The following is a 22844-nucleotide window of genomic DNA, read 5'->3' on the forward strand; positions in this document are numbered from 1 at the left end:
CACCCCTTGTGTCTTGGGGACTAACACTTGGCTTTTAGTCGGTGGGGACTTACAAGGGTTTGTTCGTCCCTGATGTCAAAGAAGACCATCCAGGGGTGGCTGGCAGCTCCACAAGGCCATCATGGACCACGACATCTTGTACCGTCCTGCCCCATAGCATGTGGCTTCCCTTTTCAAAGTTACCTTGCCTTTACTCAAGGAGAGTTCTGTATTTCATATGCTGTTTGGTTCTACTACAAGTGTGGCCCATGGATCAGCAGCATTAGCATCCATCGAGAACTTGCTAAAATGCAGAATCTTAGGCCTGCCCCAGGCCTTCTGATTCTGTGTTTGCCCAGGAGTCTGTGTTGTTAACAAGTGCTCCACTTGATTTTTATGCACATTAAAGTTTGAGAAGCACTGGTAGTGCTTCTGCTTTTTATGGATATATCATTTGGTAGAAAAGAATTGTGATTCTGTGTCCCCTCCAAATACAGATTTTCTGTAAACATGTAAGCCACACCTACTTTAAACCTTTTGTTATCTGGTAATTTTTGGTTCAGTCCAAGTATTAAGGTCCATCCATATTGCATAAATAAACTCTTGGGCTAGATTTTATAAGAATATATGAACTATGACAGTCTTATGGATTTTTATCTACTTATACAAAGCAATGCTTTAATTTCTTTTATCTTTTTCTAATTTTTGTCTTTTCATACACACCCTCCCCTTAACCTGTGTTTTTCTCAAGCTGTCTTTTTAAAATTCAAAACTTAAATTATCAGTGGGAATGCTTTCAGATGGAAATAAAAGAAAACCCAACTCAAAATGGTTTCAGGGGCTGTCCCCGTGGTGTAGTGGTTACGTTCGGCGCGCTCCATATGAGCAGCCTGGGTTTGCAGGTTTGGATCCCAGGTGTGGACCTACACCACTTGTCAGCGCTGCTGTGGCAGCAACTCACATACAAAATAGAGAAAGATTGGCACAGATGTTAGCTCACGGCTAATCTTCCCCAGGGGGAAAAAAAAAGCCTTCAACTGTAGGGCATTTATTGACTCACATAACTGGGAGCTCTGGAGATAGGCAAGGCATTAGAGTTTGAATCTTTGGGGTTTGAGTTTCTTTCTTTTCTCCACTCTGCTTTCCCCAGTGTCAGTTCCAGCCTGAATTTGGCTTCCAGCACATTAGCAAAATGGCTTCTGGGTTCCGGGCTGACATCCGTGCACCATTGCAGAGGGAGAGAGAGCGGGCCAAAGGCATGTGCTTTCTCTCCTGGGGACCCCAGCAAACCTCCCTCCTTCATCCAGTGCACAACATGACAGCGTACTGTGTGCCAGCCCCTATTCCAGGTGCTGGGGAAGCGGATCTTTGTCTCAAACAGACAAAGATCCTTGCCCTCATGGGGCCTGCATTCTAGTTAGAGGAGAAAGACGTCACTAAAGGAAAGATAAAATATATATTATGTAAGTGATGAGGGTGAATGGGAAGAGTAAAGCAGATGAGGGGATAAGAGATGCAGGGGTGCAGGGGTGCAAAGGGAAGACCTCTTGAGGAAGGAGGTGAGGGAGGGAGCCATGTGGGCACAGCCAGGGCACAGGTCCTTGACACCTACTCTTGTTATCCTGTGGTTTTAAAATATATTGTTTTCTTCCATTTTTTGCTTCACTTCTCTTGACATTTGGGATGGATTATTCTTGCTCTTAAGTTTGGTTACTTTAAATTTTGTGACCTCATGTTCTGGTCTCCCACCCAATCTCGTTCTTCTTCCCTTGGGAAATTATATTTGTGTCTGTCATCTGCCCTCTGGCCGTGCTGGTGAGCACTGGGACAAATCATTTTTCAATTGTTGGTGATGTCTACCTCTTCTGTCAACAAATGCCACCCAGAGGTTCCCCTCATTTCACTTAATGACTGCTGGTCTTTGAGAAGAGAACCTTTCCTAGGATTTATGTTAATTTTTAAATTAACTTTAAATGTGTATGAACTAGATGCTTTTTAGCACTTTTTACTTCATATAGTAATCTCTAGGACGTTTCCAAACTTACTATGAGGTTAGAACATCACGTAAATGATTCTTTCTCCTTTTTCTCCTGTGTGCCCTTCTTAGCCTTCACACTGGCTTTTCCTTCTTCTTGTTTATTCATGAGTGGAGGACACATTTGAGTGAACTGGCCACTCATTCCATCTTCCTGCCCTTCCAAACTACACTTTTCTGAAACTTGCCATTTTTAATTTGGAGGAATCTGTTTCAAACTTATTCATCCAACTAATATTTATTGTGCTAGAATTTATTTTCTATGAATAAATATTTACTGCTAAGTTGAGTCATACCACCAATTGTCAGCTTTGCTCAGTAAATAAAAATGCACTTAGGCAGTTGGCTTTTAAATGATTCCTCCCCTCAGTGTTTTGTTTTATTTGCTTTCCTGTGGGTGACTCACTCATGCCCAGTTGTCATTTTATCTAGCACGTCACTATTATACCTATTTCAGGCCTGTGTCATCATTGAGACTGTTTTAGTGATATGGGTCCTTCTGGTGCTTTTAATCAGCCTCCTTAAATAGAACTCAATAGAAAACGTTATTTTGTGGTTATTGTTGTGTTTTGTTTTTTGGCTTATTTTGTGGTTATTGTTGTGTTTTGTTTTTTGGCTTAAACTGAAATGCCAATGACTATTGAATTGTTTTATGTTTCTTTTACATAGATCACTCCTTTGGAATTCAGCAAGACTCAAATTACTTTCTTTTCTTTTCGTCATTTTGTTTTAATTTATTGGCGTCAAAATATTGCCCTATATTCTGCAAGGCTGAGTGACTACACACAAACATACTCTTCTAGGTGTCTAAAACAATTCATTCATTCAAGTTGGGTTGCAAAATTAACTGTTAAATCTTTGTCCTTCTACTTTTATGTATGATTTTCTATTTTGTTATGCATGCAGTCTGATTAAAAACGATAAATTCTGACCTTTGAGACAAGAGTTTACCACATGGGAGAAGAAGAAAAACTGTTGGTGTAAAGCAGGTGACCATGGCTGCAAAACTTGCAAGACCCAAGAAGGGATCAGTGGGCAAGGCCCGCGTTTCTTCCTGGAGAGATGACATGTCCTGAGGAATCACAGGTTTGGGCATTCAGGTACATCAGAGAGGGGACGTGCAAGAGAGAGGTGGCCTGGGAGGTGAGGGACAACTGGAAGGGTTGAGAAACAAGAGACCCCTAAACAGGACTCCTCAGAGGCCTGGATGGAGGAAGCCATGTGGATGGATAAGGGAAACCATAGCTAATCTCCTGCTCTGATTCAAGGTGGCTTTAGCACCATGCCTGAGCCCTTGAGAAAAGAAAGGCTAACTTCCTGGAGAGCCGGGCAAGGTGACACACACAACAGGTAGGGGGAGGTGGGAGTTCTCCTTCCTGTTTGTACGCCATGGGCCAGAAGGAAGGGGCCTAGCACAGAAGTTATAACAAAAGAATGAGGATCAGAAACTTCTTATTTGAAACTTGTGGAGAGATGAAAGTAGGGCCACTTTTAGCTGTATCCAATGAGCCCACATCCTTTACAGTTCTGCCAGGCCTAATTCCGATATGTAAACATCAAAATAGACTTTATCTTTTTGGATATTTATTTAGCAGATTAAAAGTTCATTCCACAGAGGTCTTGGTATCATTTTATAAGCCCTCAATGAATATTCTAAATCTTGATGATTTATCTGAAAATATGGCAAGAAATAAAGATAGCTGTTTGATAATTGGACAATAAATACTATCTCCTTTTGATGTGTGCATGTGTGTATGACATCCCTATGTATTTTAAGATAATTTTATTTTAATTAAAGATCACCCATGTTGAGAATAAAACACTAAGCATCCTTACAACTTTGTTTTGAAGTCATTTTATTTTTCAAGGGACTTTCTTTAGCTAAAACACAGACTGAGGTCTCCATAACTCCCGAACCATTTCTAACCTCATTTAAAACTTTAAGGGATTTCAGAATTATTTCTCAGAAGATGGTTCTGGAATCAATAGCACGTCAGTTCCACAGGGGTAGGAATTGTGGACTGTCTTGTTCCTGATGGATCCCCAGCACCTGGAACACACAGGGCATGTGTTAGAGCTTTAATCAGTATTTGTGACTGACTGAATGAATCATTCTTAATAAAGTCACTTTAATAATTGATTTTTAAGGAATGCATTTTATTTGAGGGCCTGTTTCTTATGCATATTCATTTTTCACTTTCTCTGGTTGCTCCTGTCAATTGCTATATAAAAGCAATTCGGGCATGTACCTATTGCCACAATGGTATTTCTTGTTTGCTGGCAGCAGATCCCCATCACCTTATTCCAGTTAAAGGCAAAACAGACAGGCTGCCATTCCTAGCACCTGATGTGTAAGCAGTCATGTACACAATGGCTGCTTGCCTCAGAGCCTCCTATGAAAAGGTCACCTGTGGAGTAAACTTGCGTTCTGCTTTTTGAACTGAGCAAAAAACAATTGGAAAATATATTGTAATTCTACATATTTTATTTTTTGCATTTAAAAACATTATTCTGAGAGGGGTCCTTGGCATAAAAGAGGTTAAGATCACTTGTATTACTGGGATTTGATTATAGGAGTCACATGGTCTGCTTTAGCATTTAATAAGCATCATTCTAGCGGCTTTGTTGAGGATGGATTATCAGGGGCAATGGTGGAAGCATAGAGACACATTAGGATGCTACTGCAACAACCCAGGCAAGAGGTGGTGGTGCTGGGGCCAGCACTGGCTGTCGTGAGAAGTGGTTGAATTCTGGATGCATTTTGAAGAGAGAGCCAACCGGTCATGCTGCTGGGCTGGAAGTGGGGCATGTGAGAAAGAGAGCCAAGATGAGGCCAAGGGTTTGGGCCTGGTCCACTGGAAGGATGGAGTTGCCGTTAACTAAGATGAGAAAGATAGCTGGTGGAGGGCTTTGGCATGATAAGATTGAGATGACTATTAGATAGCCAAGTTTTTTCATTTGGGAGATGCAGGATCCAATGTTTTGTCTGATATCAGTTTCTGAGAGAGGTGTGTTAAACTTTACCGTCATGATGGTGAATTAGTCAAATTCTCATAATTCTGTGAATTTTTATTTCAATATTCTGAAGCTATATTTTTAGATCCCTACAGATTTGATATTGTCATATCTTCCTAGTGAATTTTTTAAATAAATATGTAATTGGTATTTACAATATATATTGGTAGTCATTTGATGAGTCAAAACAAAGTTACATGCTCTACATATTAACTCCTTTTTTGTTGATATATAATTGACATAAAATAACATATTTTTACTTCTATTATTAAATAAAGACTTATCTCCCTCATAATGCTTTTGCCTTGAGGTCTAGTTTATCTGATACTTATATTGCTACACCAGCTTATATTTTGGCTATTAGTTGCTATTCCCCTTTCCTTTTCCTTTCAATTTTCTTTGGTATTATATATTTTTTTGGTAACATGTTCATTGAAATATCATTCACATACCATACAATCACCCACTTAAAGTGTACAATTCAATGATTTTTAGTACATTCACAATGTTTTGCAACCATCACCTCTATCTGGTTCCTAAACATTTTCATCACCCCAAAGGATACCCTGTACCCATTAAGCAGCCGTTCTTATTCCCTCCTCCCCCCAGCCCCTGGAAGCAGCAGCTAATTTACTTTCTGTCTCTATAAATTTGCCTCTTCTGGACATTTCATATAAATGGAATTTCACAGTATGTGGCCTTTTGTATGTGGCTTCTTTCCCTTAGCATACTGTTTTCAAGGTTCATCCATGTTGTGGCGTGTGTCGGTACTTCATTCCCTTTCATGGCTGAATAACATTCCAGTGTGGATAGACCACATTTTGTTTATCCGTTCAGAAGTTGATGGATATTTGGGTTCTTTCCACGTTTTGGGCCATTATGAATAATGCTGCTATGAACATTCATGTATAAGGTTTTGTGTGGACATATATTCTTAATTCCCTTGGGTATTTTCCTACTACTTTTGTGGTCTTTTTTACATTTACATCTTTCATCCATCTGAACTATCAGATTTTGGGGTAAGGTGGCCACATCAGAACCAAGTTCTTATCCTTCACATAAAAATTGCTCATAAATATTATTAAAGTGATATTAATTGATAATCTTTATACCAGTTAATTATAGATGTAGATCGTTCTTTGCAAATATGCTACTTTGTCCATAGTATGGCAGCATGCATTAAAATTTAAGCACAAATATTCACTACAATTGAAAGTTAAGTAGGTTAGAATATTTTACGTTATTAATATTAAGAAGGATAGCACTGTCCTATTTAGTAATAATACCCTAATGACTAGAGAACATTCATCGCAAGGTCAGCTGCATAATATGCAGGGCCCATTACAAAATGAAAATGTGGGGCTCTAGCCTAAGATGAGGAAGTCATCTCTCCTTCCCATAGGCCCACCACTCCAGCCCATGGCAAACAGGCATCCTCCCATGGCTTGCAACCTCTGCACTGGGATGTACTAAATACTTGGGTGGCAGGTGGGCAAGAGGTTCACAATGAATTGCCAAACACACCATGGCACTTCCTGCCTCAGGTGGGGACAGCCACCACCTTGCTCTGAGTAGAGACTCCATGGGGCGTGAACCTGACACCTGACCCTCTCCATGCCTGTGTCCAGCACCCCACTGAGGGTGGAGAGTGATGGCCTCCGCCTACCAATGCAACCCAGTTGTCACCCCGGACAGAGGGCGGCAGCAGTCATGGGGCAAGGATGGGGAGGCCCCGTGGGGCCCAACGTGCCAGAGGCAGGGAACGGATGGGAGAGAACCCATCATGGAGCGCTGGTGGGAGGTGGGTACCACGTGTGAGCCAAGGCTCCAAGCCCCCAGACATGCTCCATTGTTTTACTTGACGTCACGTGAAAACACAAAATCAAAGATAAAATTATTAAGGATTTTAAAGACTCATGAAGCTAGCCCAGGTTCAATGTAGTTTTTTAACTTCTTAACATACTTTAAAAATTTGGGGAAGAATTTGGCTTTATGTATGAAGTAAATGTGAAATAAAGTATGGTGCTGAACATTTTTAATTAAATGGACTTAAAGTGTAACTTTGTGTTGTCTCAGGTTAGTGGAATTATCAGTGATTTTTACCTTATTCTTTGCACTTTTTTTGTGTATGTGTCTGAGGAAGATTGGCCCTGAGCTAACATCTGTGCCCGTCTTCCTCTATTTTATATATGGGACACCTGCCACAGCATGACTTGATGAGCGGTGCATAGGTCCGCGTCCGGGATCTGAACCTACGAACCTGGGGCCGCCCAAGTGAGGTGTTTTGCAGGTTCTCTGGAATGAAATTAGTTACTTTTGTAATTAATCAAAGCCCAATGTTATATAAAAATATTTTACTGGATATTATTTTATATAAGTGTGATGTGTTACAATTTTGTCTCCATTTTTGGGAGGGAATACCTATTTTAGTGCTTTCACCCCCCCCCCCAAATGTCTCTCTCCTTACCCAGGTCCATTAATATAAGATTCGCCACTTTCTCGGATACTCCTGGTGTTGAAAATCTCGTCAGTACCCTCATGCTGAGTAAGAGCATACTGGAGGATTTAAAGCAGTACAATGAGGCTCACAGAGACCCTGTAAGTACCTGCTATGACCAGACTGGCCTTCTTTTCCTCACGCTATGGGACCATTATGACCCATGTAGGTCCGTGAAGTTTCCTTGGACCTTGGTTGGAGAATCGTGTGGTGGGGAGCAGCGGAGGTGGGGTTGGAAAATGGGAGCAAGAGGAGAAAAACAAGGAAACTGAGTTTTAAGGAAGTGAGGCTGTTCTCATCACTGCTGGCCCCAACAGAGCTAATCAGATACTCTAAGTCCTTATCGTGGCGATGGAAAATTTGGACTTCATCCGGACAAGTGTCACAAAACGAGATAGATCCCAGCGCTTGGAATAGGCAAATCTGACCTAGGTTAGTGAACGGTAGCTCAGGAATCTGTGGGTACCTGGTGCCCACCCCAGCAGCACTGGGTATCAGATTTAGGGCTTGGGACTCTATTTCTACCCTACTGGATGATGAATCTGTCCTTGCCCTTTTGTTGAGCTGGCTACATCCTCAAGGATTGCATGGGCTGGGGAGGGTCCTGTGTGACCAATATTGGGTTCTCTTTCTAGTATGGTAACTATACTACACTTTGGCCATGGCAAAGGGCAAGCTAGCAGTGGTCCTTACATTAACACTGCTTTCTTAAGGACCATGCCAGTTAACGTAACCAGATGTGGAATAATACATGTAGTTAAAGAAATGCTTAGTTACTTTTTTGATAAATTTTATTAAAAAAATTTTATAGAAGTATAACCAATAAACATTTTGATGGATTTCACAATTTGAATATACCATGGAATGAGCACCTGTTTCAAGAAATAGACTAACCCCAGCCTGCCAGATGTCCCCTCTCATGCTCCCATTCAGTCACTTTCCCCCCAAGTTAATACCACCGTGACTTCTAGGATCATAGATTAGTTATTCCTGCTTTTGAACTTTATTTAAAGGGAACCATACACAATGTTTTCTGATATCAGGTTTCTTTTGCTCAGCAATGTTTGTTAGATTCATCCATATTGTGGTGTAAAGTATTTCATTGCATGAATATACCACGATTTATTTCTTCATTCTACTGTTGAGGACATTTGGAGAGTTCCCAGTTATTGGCTCTTCTGAATAAATCTTTTTTTTTTTTTTGGTGAGGAAGAGTGTCCCTGAACTAACATCCATGCCAGTCTTCCTCTATTTTGTATATGGGACGCCACCACAGCATGGCATGAGCAGTGTGTAGGTCCACACCCGGGATCCTCGGGATCCAAACTTGCGAACCCCAGGCTGCCAAAGCGGAGTGTGCAAACCTAACCACTGCCCCACTGGGCCAGCCCCTTGAATAAATCTTTTAGTTAATTTTTAAGTCATCAAGAGGGAGACAACAAACACCTAAACATAGTGAAACATTTAATATTTATAAAGGTATTGAATTAAAATAAAACTTCCTCCAGCATGTGTTTTTGTTTTGTTTCGGTTTGTCTTCGTCTCTATTTCTTCATTTTTTGTTCCTTCCCTCCTGGCCCACTATCACAGTATGATGTAGTGGGCCTGGTTCTCAAAGTGTGGCCTAAGGAACCTTAGAAGGTCCTGAGACGTGAATTTTCAGGGAGTCTGTGAGATAAAAACTATTTTCATAAAGGAGTAAGAAATTATTTTCCTTTTCCACTGTATTGATGTTTGCACTGGTGGTGCAAAGGCAATGGTGGGAAAAACCTCAGGAGCCTCAGTGTGGATCAAGATGGTGGCACCAAACTTCCCAGTGGTCATCAAGTTCTTCCTGCCACACACTCACAGTAACAACGGGAAAAGAAAACCCATGGTGGAATATCACTGCACACCAACAGAATGGCTAAAACAAAAAAGAGCGACACCACTAAATGCTGGCGAGGATTCAGATCACTCATATGTTGCTGGTGGGAATGTAAAATGGTATGGCTGCTCGAGAAAACATTTTGGCTGTTGGTTAAAAATCTAAAAATGTAACTATCGTATGACCTAGCAATTGCACTCCTGGGCGTTTATCCCAGAGAAATGAAGACTTGTATACAAGTGTTCATTGCGGCTGGAATCAGCCCAGATGTGCTTCACCAGGTGAATGGGTAAACAAACTGTGGCCTGTCCATGCCATGGAACAGGACCCAGCAATACAAAGGAACGAACTGTTGATGCATGCATCAACTTGGATGAATTTCCAGAGAATTATGCCAAGTGGGAAAAAAGGCCAATTCTTAAAGGTTACATACTGTATGATTCCACTTATGTGACGTTTTTGAAATGACAAAGTTTTAGAAATAGAGAATAGATCATTTGTTGCCGGGGGTTAAGTACAGGAGGAGGGCAGGAGGCTGATGGGTATGATTGTAATAGGCAACCCAAGAGATCTTTGTGTTGGAACTGTTCAATATCTTGACTGTGGTGGTAGATACATGAACCTACACTGGGGATAAAATTGTGTAGAACTTAATACACACACACACACACACACACACACACACACACACACAATCTCATCAGTGGGCGTTCCCTGCTTGTCATATTATAGTCGAGTTTTGCAGAATGTTACCATTAGGGGATACTGGGCAAAGTGTACAAGGAATCGCTCTGTATTTTTTCTTACAACTGCTTGTGAGTCTACAACTATCTCAATATAAATTCTAATTAAAAAAAAAAGGAAAAGCCAGTTTCACTTGAAGCAGGAAAAATTATTAGTTTTATTAAATTTCAGTCCTTGAGTACATGTATTTTCAGTGTTCTGTGTGGCAAAATAAGGAGTGTGCATAAGCTCTTCTGCTACAGACTGAAGTGTATTGGTTGTTTCAAGAAAAAACATTTATGCAATTTGTTTGAGTTGCATTCTGAATCAGCCACTGTTTTCATGGAACACCATTTTTACTTGAAAGAACAGCTGGCAGACAAAATATGGTTATTCAGTCTTGGGTAGTTGGCAGACATTTTCTTAAAAGTGAAAGAGGTAAGCCTTTAACTCTAAGAAAACAATGGATAGCATTTGTCCCCTGTGATAAAATCCAAGCTTTTAAGAAAAAATTAGAATTTTGGAAAATTGGTATCTGTCATCATGAGCTTGACAGCTTCCCAGTACTTAAAAGACTTTTTCTGATGAGACTGGTGGTGATACTACCAAATGTGATATTTTGGTATTTTGTGATGAAATAGGTCAACATTTGGAAAATCTGCATAACGTTGGTGAATCAATATTTTCCGGGTAAATAATACCGGAACAAAATCACACATAGATAAAAGATTCATTCAAAGTGCAAAATAGACCAATGAATTTTAATATAGTGATATATACAAAGTTCATTGATATGTTTTCAGATTCCACATTGCAACTAATCCTTAAAACAGTACCACTTGTTGAGTTTTGGTGGAGCATCAAAGAAGTATATCGATAATTATCTAAAAAGAGTGTTTAAATACTACTCTGTTTTCCAACTATGTATCTTTGTGAAGACAGATTTTTTTTCATATATTTCAACCAAAATAACATATTGCAACGGACTGAATGCAGAAGCCGATATGAGCGTCCAGCTGTCTTCCATTAAGCCAAACATTAAAGAGATTTGCAAAAATATAAAACAATGCTACTCTTCTAAATGTTTTTGTCTAATTTTAAAATTTGTTTAATTAATAAATTAAACAAAAATTAATAAACAAATACAAAATTTTCTCATTTTTAATTTCTATTGAAGAAAATAGTGATAGATATTACATACATAAACCAAAGCTCTTTGGAATCCTCAGGGCATAGGGGTCCTGAGATCACAATATTTGAGAACCACTGATGTAGACCTAAAGAAAACAGATTCTGAATCAAAGGGACTATAGTTTGAATCATAGATCCATCCCTTACTAGCTGGAGATCTTGGCGTGTAACTCAGCCTCCCAAGCCTTATTTTCTTGTAAATAGAATAGAAATAATACTAGTACTTACCTCATGGAGTGGGAGTGAGGGTTAAATGAACCCAGGAAGGGCATTTAACTTATTGCCTGGCCCATGGGTAAGTGCTAATAGATGTTGGTTTTGACTGTATTGTCATTATGTGGTCATGGGTAAAATCCACTTTGACTGCTTACAGAAACATTGATAGTGATATTTTTAAGGGTCTTAAAATATATGCGTATCTTTTCAGGATGGAACACCACTGCAGGTATTTGTAGCTGAAGTTGCAGAACGAATAGCTGGCATTGCAGTGATCAGAAATGAAATGGTAAATGGTGAAACGGATATTAATTTTCTTGATTGTGCCTTTTTATATCATGAATTAGCATAGAACGCCTCTTTCGAAGTTTCATTTTTACTTATTTGATATGAAGGTCTCTTTTTCTGAAGGATGTAAATCATCATCTGCTTGCATTCCACTTGGCAGCTTTTCAATTCTGCATTTTTTTCAGTTAAAAGTATTTAAAATATTACAAAGAATACATGAAAACATTCACATTCTAAAAATTCAAATAACCTTCTACCACCACCACCACCAAAAAAAAAAGTTCCGCTGCTCTCCCCAGAGGATTCCCCCTATTAATAGTTAGGCATTTATTCCTTCCAACATACTTCCTTGCACTTAATTATATGCATCGTCTGTGTGTGTGTGTGTTGTCAAGTGGACATTCTAATTATTTTTTCCCAGTGTAAAGCCAGTTTTTCCTAAGTATTTGTTACTGAGTAGTCCATTCTTTCCCTACTGATTTAAAGTGCCACCTTTACATTATTAAATTTCCAAGTGTCGGTGTCTGTTTTTACTCTCTATTCTGTTCTATGGATTTATTTATTGATATCTGTTGCATTATCATGTGCTTTAATATCTGGTAGGGGAGTCTTCTCTCATTTATCTTTTTTTCAAGATTTTCTTGGTTTCACTTGGATATTTCCCTTCCCGATAAACCTTGTAATACTTACTATGAATTTATTTACACCTATGTGGATTTTATAGAACAATTTAGCAGAAATGACTATTAAAATATTGAGACTTTCCTTCTAGGAACATGGCTTCCTGTATTGTCGTTGTTGAATTCTTTTGGGTTCTTCAGAAAAATTTTGTAGCTTCTTTCTTACAGGTTTTTTGTGCCAGATACTTCATTTTCCCCCACAGGTTCATCCTCTGCCCTGTTCTGTCCCGGAGAGCTTGACCTGATGGGCAGCATCATGGGTGCATTTACCCTTCAGCTTCTAATTGGGTTTGGCCAGTGGGGAACCCCGATGAGAGGAAGGGAGGAGAGTGAGATTGGGATGCTTCAAGCTGGCTGATCTCGCCACTGATTCCCTGACCTCTTCAAGGTAGCCTCTTCTCTATGACTCTGGTTTTGGATTCCAGTAACCAGTACCTCCCATGCCACCCACCTAAGGTGGTAATAGCTTGCAGTTGCTGCTACGCTTTCCCTACTGGTTTCCCTGCACCCTGCCCCCTCCTTGTAAATAGTCCCCTTGTTAAACCCACCTCCAATTATCCTAATTTGAACATACCATCTGTTTCCTGCCGAGACCCAGACCGATACAGTCCTGGACATTTATGATTTAATTTTTACATGTTTTATATTTTTTCTGTGTATTGTGAATAAATACTTTTTTTCATTGTATGTTTTAAATGTTTATTTTGGTATATGGGAAAACTACTAATTTTTGTAGTGATTTTGTGTCCAACTGCCTTTTTGAAGTCTCTTATTAGCTCTGAGAGTTTTTCAATTGAGTCTCTTTTCTGGTAGTGTCACTTCTACCATATTTTATTGGTCACAGCAGTTACGAGGCAAGCTCAGCTTCCAGGGATGGAGAAATGGACTCCACCTCTTGATGGGAGTGTGCCTGGGTCACTCTGCACAAGAGCGTATGGGATACGAATAATGGTCGTGGCCATCTTTGGAAAATAGAATCTGCCATACCTTCTTTTAAAAATATTTATACCTTATTTATATTTTCCAATTTTATTATATGTTTAAAATAACATTGAACAGTAGTGTTTATAATGGGTGCTTTTGTGGTGTTCCTGATTTTAATGGGAATAATTCTGTACTCTCCCCCGTTTAGTATAATATTTGCTGTAGGTTTCTGGAAGATATCCTTTATCAAGTTAAGGAAGTTCCCTCGTATTTCTAGTTTACTAATAGTTTTCATTATGAATGAGCATTGAATTTTATCAAATGTGTTTTTGGCATTTGTTGAGATGTTCATATGGTTTTATTCCTTTAATGTATTCAAACTATCCTCGTTCTTGGATCCATTTCTCCTTTGATTCAATATATCTTTGAGTAATTCTTTTGAAGAGAGTAGCAGGTGGTAGGATCTCCAAGTCCATACATATCCAAGAAGTTTTCATTATGTCCTCACACTTGAAAACTCATTCGGCTGTGTATAGAGTTCTTATTCAAATTATTTCTCATCAGAATGTTGATGTTTTTACTCTAGTTGTCTTCCAGTATCCAATGTCACTGATAAAATATAATCTGATGTAAATAAATGTATGTTTGTTTGCTTTCTTTCTTGAGAATTAGTTTTTTCTTTTTATCTCTGAAATTCTGAAATTTTATCAAGTGTCTTATGCCTCTTTAGGGCTTGGGAACATCTTTCTTCTATGATTTCATTAATTACTTCTTCCCTTTCATTTCTCTATTTTCCTGTTGTTGAATTCCTTTTTAGATGGATATTGGACTTTAAAATTGATCCTTCACTGTCTCTTAACTTTATTCTCATATTTTTTAATCTCGTACTTCTTACTCTTCATTCTAGGGAATTTCCTTGATTTTGTCTTCTGGATCCTAATTCAGTGTTCAGCCATGTCTATTCTATTATCCAGGCCTTCTATTGGAATTTTAATTCCAAGATTCATATATTTAACTTCCAAGTCTCTTCCTTGTTCTCTCATTGCTCTTTTTTTGGAGCAGCTTGTTTGTTATGTTATATGCAAGATCATTTTGGGTATCTCTAAGGACACTGAGTAGAAGTTTTAAAAAATTCCCTTCTGTTCTCTGGATACTCTGTTTCCTCTGGAGTAAGTTGTATGTTTCTCTATTCTGGTCTTTTGCATTTGTCAGTTTTCCTCAAAAGTCTGTCCATGTCATGAGTGAAAGATTAAATTATCAGTATGGGTGGCTGGCATGGGTATCTTTGACAGTTGTACGTATCTGCTTCTCCGTTGCATCTCTCCGGTCACTGGGAGGGCTGCCCACCCCTCTGTCTAACTGGGAGGGAGCAGCAGTCGTCTGGCTTCCTCTTGTGGTGCTTGAATGGAGTTCTGGCTGGCAGCAGGCAGGGACCCTGGGTTCAAGTGGCCCAAGGTAGGAAGTTTTAGTCTAGTGGTAGAGAACTTTGGTATGTTTCCTTCCAAGGTAAAACTGCCTTACTCTTTTGTCCCCCATCGCTCCCACTCATTATTTTAAGAATAATTTTTTGTTGTTATTTTAAGGGATTTGAGCTAGGAGGAAAATTAGATGCACATGGCCCATCTGCTGTTTTGCGCTGATAACCTCTGTTGGCTCTTTGCTTTTTGTTTTTCAATGATTTCTCAGCCCTACATTTATTACTCATTTTATTTTATAATGAGAGATGCCTCCTTGGTAATTAAAGAAAAGTCTTAGGGTGTAAAGGCAGTTATAGGGTCAATTGCCCTGGGTACCACCACTGGCCTGGTTACCCCGAACCCTGTTTCCTCTGTGCTTTATGGTAAAAGCTGGAAAGACAAGCCCCCCTTGAGGGGCTTGGGCACAGACTTCACAGTTTTCCTGGATTTTCTAGTCCCAGCTTTGCCAATCACAGAGCAAATAAAGTTCCTTGCATTCTCTAATTCCGCTTCTTGAAAGTGTGCTTTTAGGACAATTGTACTGTGTAAAGTAAGAAGAAATATAAATGGGTGCTTTCCAATCTGCATATCGTTTGATTTTTCCTGCGTATCAGTTGTGTTTACTGCTCCTGTCATGAGAGAGCGTCACACTCTGGATTGCGCCCCCACCCCCATGGTGTGCACCCTGGGGGGTGAAGCAGAACAGGCTGGACCAGTGCACAGTTAGCGTGGCTGAGCCCCTGGTTCCCTCCCCCATGTGCGGGACTAAGGATGGCAATCAGAACCAGGCCCGTAGAAACAGGGGCAGTGTGCCCATTATTTCCTTTTAAAAGTAAATACTCATGGGTCCTTCAAATTACCTTCCACCATGTAAAAACGTAATATCGGAGAGAGATTAAAAGTTTAGGGAATGCTTATGGACGAGGCCCAACCTTCTGGTTTTATTGTAGACCAACCCAGCCACGCGTGCCAAAGTGTGGTATGGCACCTTTCCACATTAATAGGGAACAGAGAATAGTGACAAATCCAGAGAACTGGTGGGTGTTGGTCCCACTCCTGAACTTGGCATGTGCTTGGTCAGTGGGCTGACGAGCTGGTGCCCCCTTGCCCAGCAGTGCTGAAGAGCTGCTGTCCTGCCGCCTGGCCACCGGCAGAGACTCAAGGCTCTCGCAATTGTTAGCAGCCACGGCTGTGAGGAACAAATTCCAAAGCTGTGTAGCCATCCTCCAGAGACAAGCCATCAGAACAAGTGACTTTCAGGAAACAAAATTTTTAGTTTTTAAAAAATTAACAACGAAGATGAGGTAGTAAAGAAGAGGAGAGAAAAACACATTTCTTGCAATTGTACCTAAAGTAATTTTTAAAAGATATTTCTCAGAAAATGCATGTCATTTGTTTAAAACATCCTTGGCTGTCCTTTCTCTGCCTCTTTTTTTAGGATATGGAGTACATACGATCCCATTACAACATTGAAGATTTCATCTACTTCAGTCACCACCAGCGCGAAGAACACGGACACCTGTATCACTTTGCCCTGAACCCCATTTTCCGGCACTACACCAAGTTTTTTCTGAAGGAGATCCTCCGTTTAGGCTATAAGTCCTGTCTCTACTACCCTATTTACCCGCAGTCCAGGGAAGGCAAGGTAAAAGAAAGTTGTAATTCACTTTTCCAGTAGATCAACATTCACGGTGTCATTTGTGCTGTGTGCCATATTTTATTCCTTCCTTGCTCGATGGATTTGGATTGTAATATGGCTCTGAGTTTCAAATGCGGTATTGAGTTTGGCCCTTTTCTTACACTACAGTGGAAGTCCAGAAGGCTTTGAATTTCTGATACAATCACAACCAATATAATTAGTAGAACAATTTGTTGGCTTTTCCATATTGACAAAACAGAGACTGAAAACTATGCAGAAATGCTCTAAGGGACATGAAAATCAGATTATTTCTTATGGTGCATTAATGAAATGCCAGAATGATCCTATCATGTTCTTCAAGCAAAGAACATTTTAATAGTGAACCCATAGAATAAATCAGTTCAACCCTAGAAGATTGGTGTGCTATCCCAGCATTCCAAGTAAGTACTATAACCACCCCATAAAAGTGATGGATGAAAAGTGGAGATACACGATACTAATGTAACTTTTGTGCAGTAAAGACCTATATAACTCTGCATAATACTTGTTATGCTTAACTAGAGTAATACTTTTGAAATAAACACATATCTAACTTGTGTACGTTATGTTTACGTGCATGCACGAACAGCAAGCTCTTCATCTCGCTTTCATTCATCCAGCTTTAGTCTTCTTCATAGCACTTTTCACCTGCTAACTTATATATTTTTCCATGTAGGCAGAGGTGTTTGTCTGTCTTGCTCAAAGCTGCATTCCCAATGCCTAGAAAAGTCACATATGTACACATGTACACACACACACTCACACATATACAGTGTCCTGGTTGTCCAACAGGCAAGGACTTCTTCAAGTTGAATTCCTAGGGTGTCGTTTCCTGCAAGTTAGTCCCTCTGTCACTGATAGCATTGGTCCTCAGCTTGATGTAAACTCGAGGGGTGGTGAGAGTCAACCACTAGGCTGGGTAGAACTTGTCCCATCAGATCCCATTCATGACTGAAAACTTTCTCATGCTCTGCCTAGAGTCTTTGACATTGTCACATTTCTTCCTAGTTACCATAAGAGAGCTAAGTAGATTTTTTAAATGATCATATTTATTAAACTTAAAATCACTCTAAAGTATATTAGTATATACACATAACAATAATTTTATCAATGTATCTTATTTAACGAAAGCCTTTTGGAGAGGTACAGGGGAAATGGGGAAGAAAGAAGGAAAAACCTGGAAAAGATTTTTAGCGAGATGTAGAGTATGTGCTAGTGATGATTGTTTTTCCTATCAAAATGCAGCAATGTGAATGCCCTAGGTTTGTACTTAATGAGATGGGAAGGTAACTGTTTTGCTGGAAAATCCTGGTCCTGCTCTGTAAATCCTTCTTTTTACTTTGCATTTGGCCAAGTGCCAATTCAGTGACCTTCAGGATGTGATATTAAATTCTTAGTTTGTATTCATGATGTTGCCTGCATGTACCAAGTTGGTGGAAAGTCCTTTTGCATCCATACGAAAAATAATGTCTTGGACATTTCATCAAATGTTCATATATTTACCTCAATAGTCTACAGTTTGGAATATGTTGTGCACTATTTTATGTGGGATGTAGAAGCACATTTGGAAACAGGTTTCCTCTCAGTCTGCACTTCCAGTTGATTTACACACATTCATTTAAACAAGTGTGAGAAGCAGTACCAAATACTTTAGGTAAGAATTTCCAAATTCTGCTATAAATCTCCAGTTGATTATAATAAAAGTGAGCTTTTGGCTCACATGATGAGGATGGTTTTCTCCACACCCTCCTGTCAGAGCAGATACTGAGAGATCCTCCAGGCATAAAACAGAGCCCTGACTAAGAATTCCTGGGGTCTGTCTTTCGGTGTATAAAATCCGGATGTGAAGTTCAATGGGGAAGGATTTTAGAAATCCCTTTTAGAAGCTCTTAGAAATGCTCAGGGGCTATTTTAAGAACAGCAAATAAGTCATATGTAAACCATCTTATTTACTGTACTACATCAGTTTTACTTTCTTTGCTTTCAGGTTAAATTCAATGAATGTATTATTAAAAATTTTGGTTTCATAGTTTAACTCTTGAGGTTTAAACGGTTGAAATACCCTGAGTTGGTTTCATCAAAACCCCTACAATTTCGTAAACGTGAAAGAAATAAAGATCACCATGTTCAGTTTTCTACGCCAAGTTATAAAAATTGAGTAAAATTAATATTTAAAGCATTCTCCTAAAACATGATTTCTTGTAGTCCATTTCAGTAAGCATAAATCCAGCTTATAATTTAGTATTAATATAAGTCAAAATAATACGATCCAATGCCCCCACTTCGAGCCCCACTTTCTAGTTTCATCCTTTTGTTTTAAAACACTTATTTTATCAACAAGGTTGAGTTGAAGTAGCTGTGACTTTCACAAACAGGAGGATTTTCTCATCTGCACTCAGTTGCCCCTCAGGTGACATTTTTATCTATGTGCCTTCTTAAAGTAGTTTGTGCCAAACACACAAAGGTTAACAGGACGCAGATAACAGCTTAATGGGGTCGAATCAAGCTGATTCATGATCACTATGGAGAATAATATCCTCCTGGGGAAAATAGTGGTACTGAAAAATCCCATAAACCAAACCACTTGTTTATCTGTCATTCCCACAGAGATAGTAATGTAATTACTCTCGTAATTATCTTCATTAGTGTCAGGCATTATCTGCAATTCATTCCTCTGCTCGAAGAGTATGTTTATTTGCTGATTTCTTTCCCCTCTCCCAATCTGGCAAAGTTCAGAATTTTGTATTTGTAAAGCTGCAAGCAGGCATCTGTGCTGCACACGCTGACATTCGCGCCCCTAAAATAGAGATTGCTGTCTTTCAGTTCCAGAGCTCCTACGCCCACTCCCTGACATCCGCCCTTCATTGCTTGGTTCCCGTGCGGCCACGACGGCAGATTGTCTATCCTCTGGAAAAGCTTGGCATCAACGCTCCATCAAAGGCAGTCTCCAAGGAGCCGGTGGGTAGCCAGGCGGCAGCAGGCAGGGAGGCGCGGTGCCAGCTCTCACGGGCGTGGCAGATGGGGTGGCAGCACTGTCTTCGAGGGAGCAGGCTGCTTCTTAGTTACAGGGAGCCTGGTGCTCATGCCCTTACAGGGGCGCCCTGCAGTGGCTGCCCTGCAGCCCTTTCCCTCAGGTGGTTATTTCACAGTGAGCCTAAAACAGAAGCGGCATGATCCCTCAGGTGACAGACCCCATGGGGATGCCTCCATGTGCTGCTGTGTCTCAGGACAACTGGCCTGGAGTCAACCTCCTAGCATATTTCTGTTTTCTTTCTCCTCCCTCAAAGCAGATTCCTCCTTTCCATCGATGTTTTGCTTTCAAGGCAAAAGTGGTCATTCAAGATTCAGACAGGGGCCAGCCTGGTGGCATAGCGATTAAGTGCGCGGCAGCCCGGGGTTCGCAGGTTCGGATCCTGGGCGTGCACCGACGCACCGCTTGCCAAGTCACGCAGCAGCGGCGTCCCATATAAAGCAGAGGAAGATGGGCATGGATGTTAGCCCAGGGCCAGTCTTCCTCAGCAAAAAAGAGGAGGATTGCCAACAGATGTTAGCTCAGGGCTAATCTTCCTCACATAAAAAAAAAAAGGATTCAGACAAAGCTGACAGAGAAAATAGAGCTGGCTGCATTTGAGATGTTTGGGTCTCGAGTCCTAAGCTGGGTTTCTTAACTCCTCTAGGGGGACTCAGGATGATTAACAGGAACATATTGGCTGTCCTGGGATGGCAGGGGTTTTGACCTTAAAATGAATGGCCTCTAGATGCTCTTACTACCAGAACAGGAAAAAGGATGGAAATAGAACCTAGATTTCAATTTAAATGGAAAAGTACATGTATATGTACACACAGCCATGTTCAGTAGCACTGGAAAATGTGATTTTGTCCAGTTGACTTACATGTAGGCTTGTAGTGTTTGTATAAACTTCCACTTAAATAAGCTGGAAAAGAAAAATCCCTCAGTGGCTGACATTTGTCCTTTGTGAGAGAGAAAGGAGGAAAGTGGAAAGTTTAAACTCTCCAAACGTTTAGCCAAAGAGTTGCTCATCAGGGCCAGATATGGTGCTCCGACAAACAGCTCATGACAGCCTCAGTGCTGCGGGAAGCAGGTCGTTCCCCTGCCCCGGCTCCTGCTTTACGTGTGGCAGAGGGGCCTCCACCGGGGCCCGTCCTAGAGGCAGCTGCTTACTGTGACCGAGGCTGCTCTAAGTCCTACATTTATCTATGTATTTGTAAAATAAAAAATAAATTTGTATTTATTGTCTGATAAGTTCTAAATTTATATTGGAGTAGAGACTAAAAACAAATAGCAATTCTTCCCCCACCTCAACTCTTTACTATTAAAAATGTCAAACATATACAAAAGTAAAGAGAATCGTATAAAGCAGAGTTTGTCATTCTGTCTGTGCTGCGGGACCTTGTCTTTTAATATACAATCCATCATAAACTAACAGTTTTGTAAAAAGTGAATTCCTAAAAAAACTATGTTAAAAAACAAAGACAGACAAAATTTGTCTAATTATTTTATTAGGTTTAACAGACATAGAATTACTCTGTCCAATCACTGTAAAGGCTTCTGAATGCTTCTATCAATTTCCATACTTACATCTTCACAGAGCAGTGAGAGTTTGCAAATGAGCACCTGTCTTGGACCACACATTGAGGAGTACTCAAACTCCCAAATACTCGGTTCTCAGCTTCAGCAATGTTCAACTCTTTAATTTTGGATCTTCTACAATCCCATCCATTTCCCTTTCCCTTCCTCCCTTGTCGTTTTGAAGCAATCCCCAATATATATCGTTTCATCCAGGATCACAGGTGTGCTCTTAGGTAGCAGGGCCCACAGCATTGCAGCTCCGGCTCTATCCACTCTAGAGACAAGAGTGCTGAGCCCCCCTGGAGGACCTTTGGGATGGCCACCATGTGGTCTGTTTGCGTGTCGAGATCCTGGGAATGACTGCTTTGGAACGAGAGCCAAGACCCACATGTTTGGTGCAGAGATAGTGCATTGGGGTCAGGGAGGGTGGCTTCATCTATATCTGTCACTGAAACACAGCCTCCATAGAGTCATGCTGATCCCAGGAGAGAAGGGGCCGCAGGTACAAAGTACGTGGGTGCAGCTTCTGTGTCAGATCAGGGTAAGAGGAGAGATGCTACCCTTTAGCAGCCAATGCTGAGACACCTTCAAGTATGGATAGACTATACAACTGGGCCAGGAGAAGCCCTCACACATCAGTGGTAGCACATGCTCCAGCGCCTTCAGCCAGTCCTCTGGTGGCATGAGTGGCGGGGCTGGAGAGGAGAGGAGGAGTACAGAGCTGTCGCGTGAATATCAAGGGCACTGCTTTTCTGAAAAGCAGTGGAAAAGATTCCACCCCTGGGAATCTTCAGAGTTGGATGACTTTGAGGTAACCTGGAGCTCCAGGTGGAGAAAAAGCCAGAGAAAACATTTTGTTTCATTTAAAACAATCCTATCATTACTCCCCAGGTTGGTATGAGTTGAAATCATTGCTTACATTTAATAACCTTTACTGTGGTCATCTCTGTGTGCCATGTCCCCTGGCTTATTTCAAGACATATAGTCGATGGATTGTTTAAATCCCTGGTCCGGGAAGACAACCACTTACTGGATGGGAAGGCCACTGTTTGGTACCTGCTACATGCTACATTGTGCTGTGTTGTTTATTATATTGGTGAATTCTGACTTTTTTAGATGTACTTTTACTGCTACTTGTTGTACTCATTCTTGAGAAGGTTTTAGTAAAGATTTAGATTTAGGAAACAAGATTTAGTAAAAATTTTAGAAATCTTAAAAGTTTGATCAGAGGGTTATCAAGAGCATAATCCAAATGGGATGGCCTGGATGTTCAAAAGTTAAAATGCTACATTATATTATTTTAAATTATTTTTTCTTTTTAACATTTTAGATGAATTTAATGTTTTAGGCTGATTATCTGAGACAAGGTGAGCCAAATATAAATTTTTGGGGGAGTAATTTTTAGAGTCCTAAGTACGTTGATTTCTTAGCAGAGCGAATAGTATTGCCGCCATTGAACTGAATGAGGTTGCGTGATTGTTATTACTAAGTGAATTCCTTTTATGCCTTTTTTAGTTTTATATTCCTCCACTGCATGGAGCTTTATATGGGCTCCTCAGCTCCCTTACCATGTCTGCACATTTCTCTTGCTGGGTACTCACCTTTCATACCTGTATCCTATTTAAACCACCTCAGAGTGACCGTCCATTCCCTCACTTTCACCTAGGAAGCCAGTCTTCAAGGCAACAGATCACTCCAGGCAT

The 22844-nt window shown here is 40.3% G+C and overlaps 1 protein-coding gene across 1 annotated transcript in view; it reads left to right on the top strand.

Moving 5' to 3' along the window:
* The window catches only part of CFAP61 (cilia and flagella associated protein 61), a 286840-nt gene that overhangs the window by 117325 nt on the left and 146671 nt on the right, over positions 1-22844 (top strand). The window contains exons 13-16 of the mRNA XM_058563317.1: positions 7501-7627; positions 11735-11812; positions 16311-16517; positions 19374-19508. Coding sequence (XP_058419300.1) covers positions 7501-7627; positions 11735-11812; positions 16311-16517; positions 19374-19508 — 547 coding nt within the window. The remainder of the gene's footprint in view (positions 1-7500; positions 7628-11734; positions 11813-16310; positions 16518-19373; positions 19509-22844) is intronic.

The sequence above is a fragment of the Diceros bicornis genome, chromosome 19 (genome assembly GCF_020826845.1).
Source record: "Diceros bicornis minor isolate mBicDic1 chromosome 19, mDicBic1.mat.cur, whole genome shotgun sequence".
NCBI lineage: Eukaryota > Metazoa > Chordata > Mammalia > Perissodactyla > Rhinocerotidae > Diceros > Diceros bicornis.